This window comes from Myotis davidii, unplaced genomic scaffold, assembly GCF_000327345.1.
Source record: "Myotis davidii unplaced genomic scaffold, ASM32734v1 scaffold72, whole genome shotgun sequence".
Classification (NCBI taxonomy): domain Eukaryota; kingdom Metazoa; phylum Chordata; class Mammalia; order Chiroptera; family Vespertilionidae; genus Myotis; species Myotis davidii.
This window is the reverse complement of record NW_006284618.1, coordinates 2,488,282-2,489,744: the sequence shown is the minus strand read 5'-3', so window position 1 is coordinate 2,489,744 and position 1,463 is coordinate 2,488,282. Positions and strand designations below refer to the sequence as shown.

The window sequence follows — 1,463 nt, the reverse complement described above, 5'->3', positions numbered from 1 at the left end:
GGGTGCTGTGCAGTGGGCCCCCACACCCTGCAGGTGCCACGGGCCTCGCCTTGAGGACTCGCACAGAGAGGAGGTCCCTGCCGACCATGGGAGGCCCGAGCCCAGCAGGCGACAACAGCCGGGACCTGGCCTCCAGGACTGAGCAGCAGCAGCTCAGCAAACCAGCATCCTGCTAGCAGGAGCTGCTGCGAGTGAGGGACACATGACGCTGGGCTCGCCACCTCCGTCCGCCGGTGCTGTCTCCCCGTCATCACCCCGCACGGCTCTCAGTGCTGCCAACTCAGTGCTCCCCACTCGACAGCAGCCCTGCCTCTGCCCCCGGGTCTCCTGGGCTGAGGCACACACACCCACTCACAGGGCACCTGCCCCAGGGCCCGTCCCGCCTGGCACTGGTGCGGGAGCCACAGGCAGCTGGCGGAGACCACATCTCAGCCGGAAAAGGGAGTTCCTCCTCCTTCCACACGAGACCCAGCATCTCCAGCCCCCTTTAAGGGTGGGTGCCTTCCCCGGCGTGCGGCACTTCGGGGAGAATGAGCTGGATTCCATCCTTATCCCTGGGGTGGGAGAATCGCTCTCGCCCGCCCACGTGTCACCCCTCTCGGAGGGGGCAGCCCGGGGCGCCGACGCACGCGCTACCTGTCCATCTTCTCCAGGATCTCCGCGATGTTGGTCAGCGGCTTGCGCAGGTGGTGCCGCAGGTTGTGCTGCAGCAGCGGGAGACACAGGTTCCACTGCGTGGTGCACACCACGTGGATGACCTGGGGGTCGCCCAGGCGGATGGCCCGCTGCAGCACGACCTCCAGTCTCTGTATGATATTCAGCTGGGTCTGCACAAAAGACAATGACCAATGTGGGAGCTGGAAAGACGGGTACCAGTCACCGGCTTCGGGTGGCCCCTGGGCGGGCCCCTGGGAGGTCTGGGGGTCAGGGTGAGGTCTCTGCCACGTCCTAGCACCCTCAAATGTGGCACCAACTGGCTCTCACAGCGCCAGCGCGCGGGAAACCCGCACCCAGCCGGGCACCCGCAGCTCCTGCGCAGGGTTTACCTCCACAGCCACACGAATGTAGATTTTAATTTTACTTTCGAGTCTCAGAGCTTCTAATTCATACTCCAAGCACTCAATCTCGATCAGCTTCCCAGGGTCCTGCACAATGCAGATAGGGAGACTTAGCACGAAGGCAATCACACACAGCCATTAACTTCAACGACAATTTTAAATAACTCAATGCACTAGGTAGAAATTCAGCAAATAAAAATCAGAACACAAGAATGTATTTAAAATTTTTAATGTTTATAAAAGATACAAAGATTTAAGTGAGAAAACTTAAAAAACTTTTACCACCTGAGCTGCACACAACGAAGACGGAGGGAAACGTGCCTCCTGGGCTCCAAGCCTTTCCCTCCCCTCCCCTTCCCTCCCCTTCCCTCCCCTTCCCTCCCTTCCCCTTCTCCTCCCTTCTCT

At 59.9% G+C, this 1,463-nt stretch overlaps 1 protein-coding gene across 1 annotated transcript in view; it reads right to left on the bottom strand.

The window, feature by feature from the left end:
- Positions 1 to 1,463, bottom strand: part of CFAP46 (cilia and flagella associated protein 46) — a 52,853-nt gene that overhangs the window by 44,307 nt on the left and 7,083 nt on the right. The window contains exons 10-11 of the mRNA XM_015572532.1: positions 1,047 to 1,145; positions 637 to 827 (exon numbers count right to left, since the gene is read on the bottom strand). Of these exons, the coding sequence (XP_015428018.1) occupies positions 637 to 827; positions 1,047 to 1,145 (290 nt within the window). The remainder of the gene's footprint in view (positions 1 to 636; positions 828 to 1,046; positions 1,146 to 1,463) is intronic.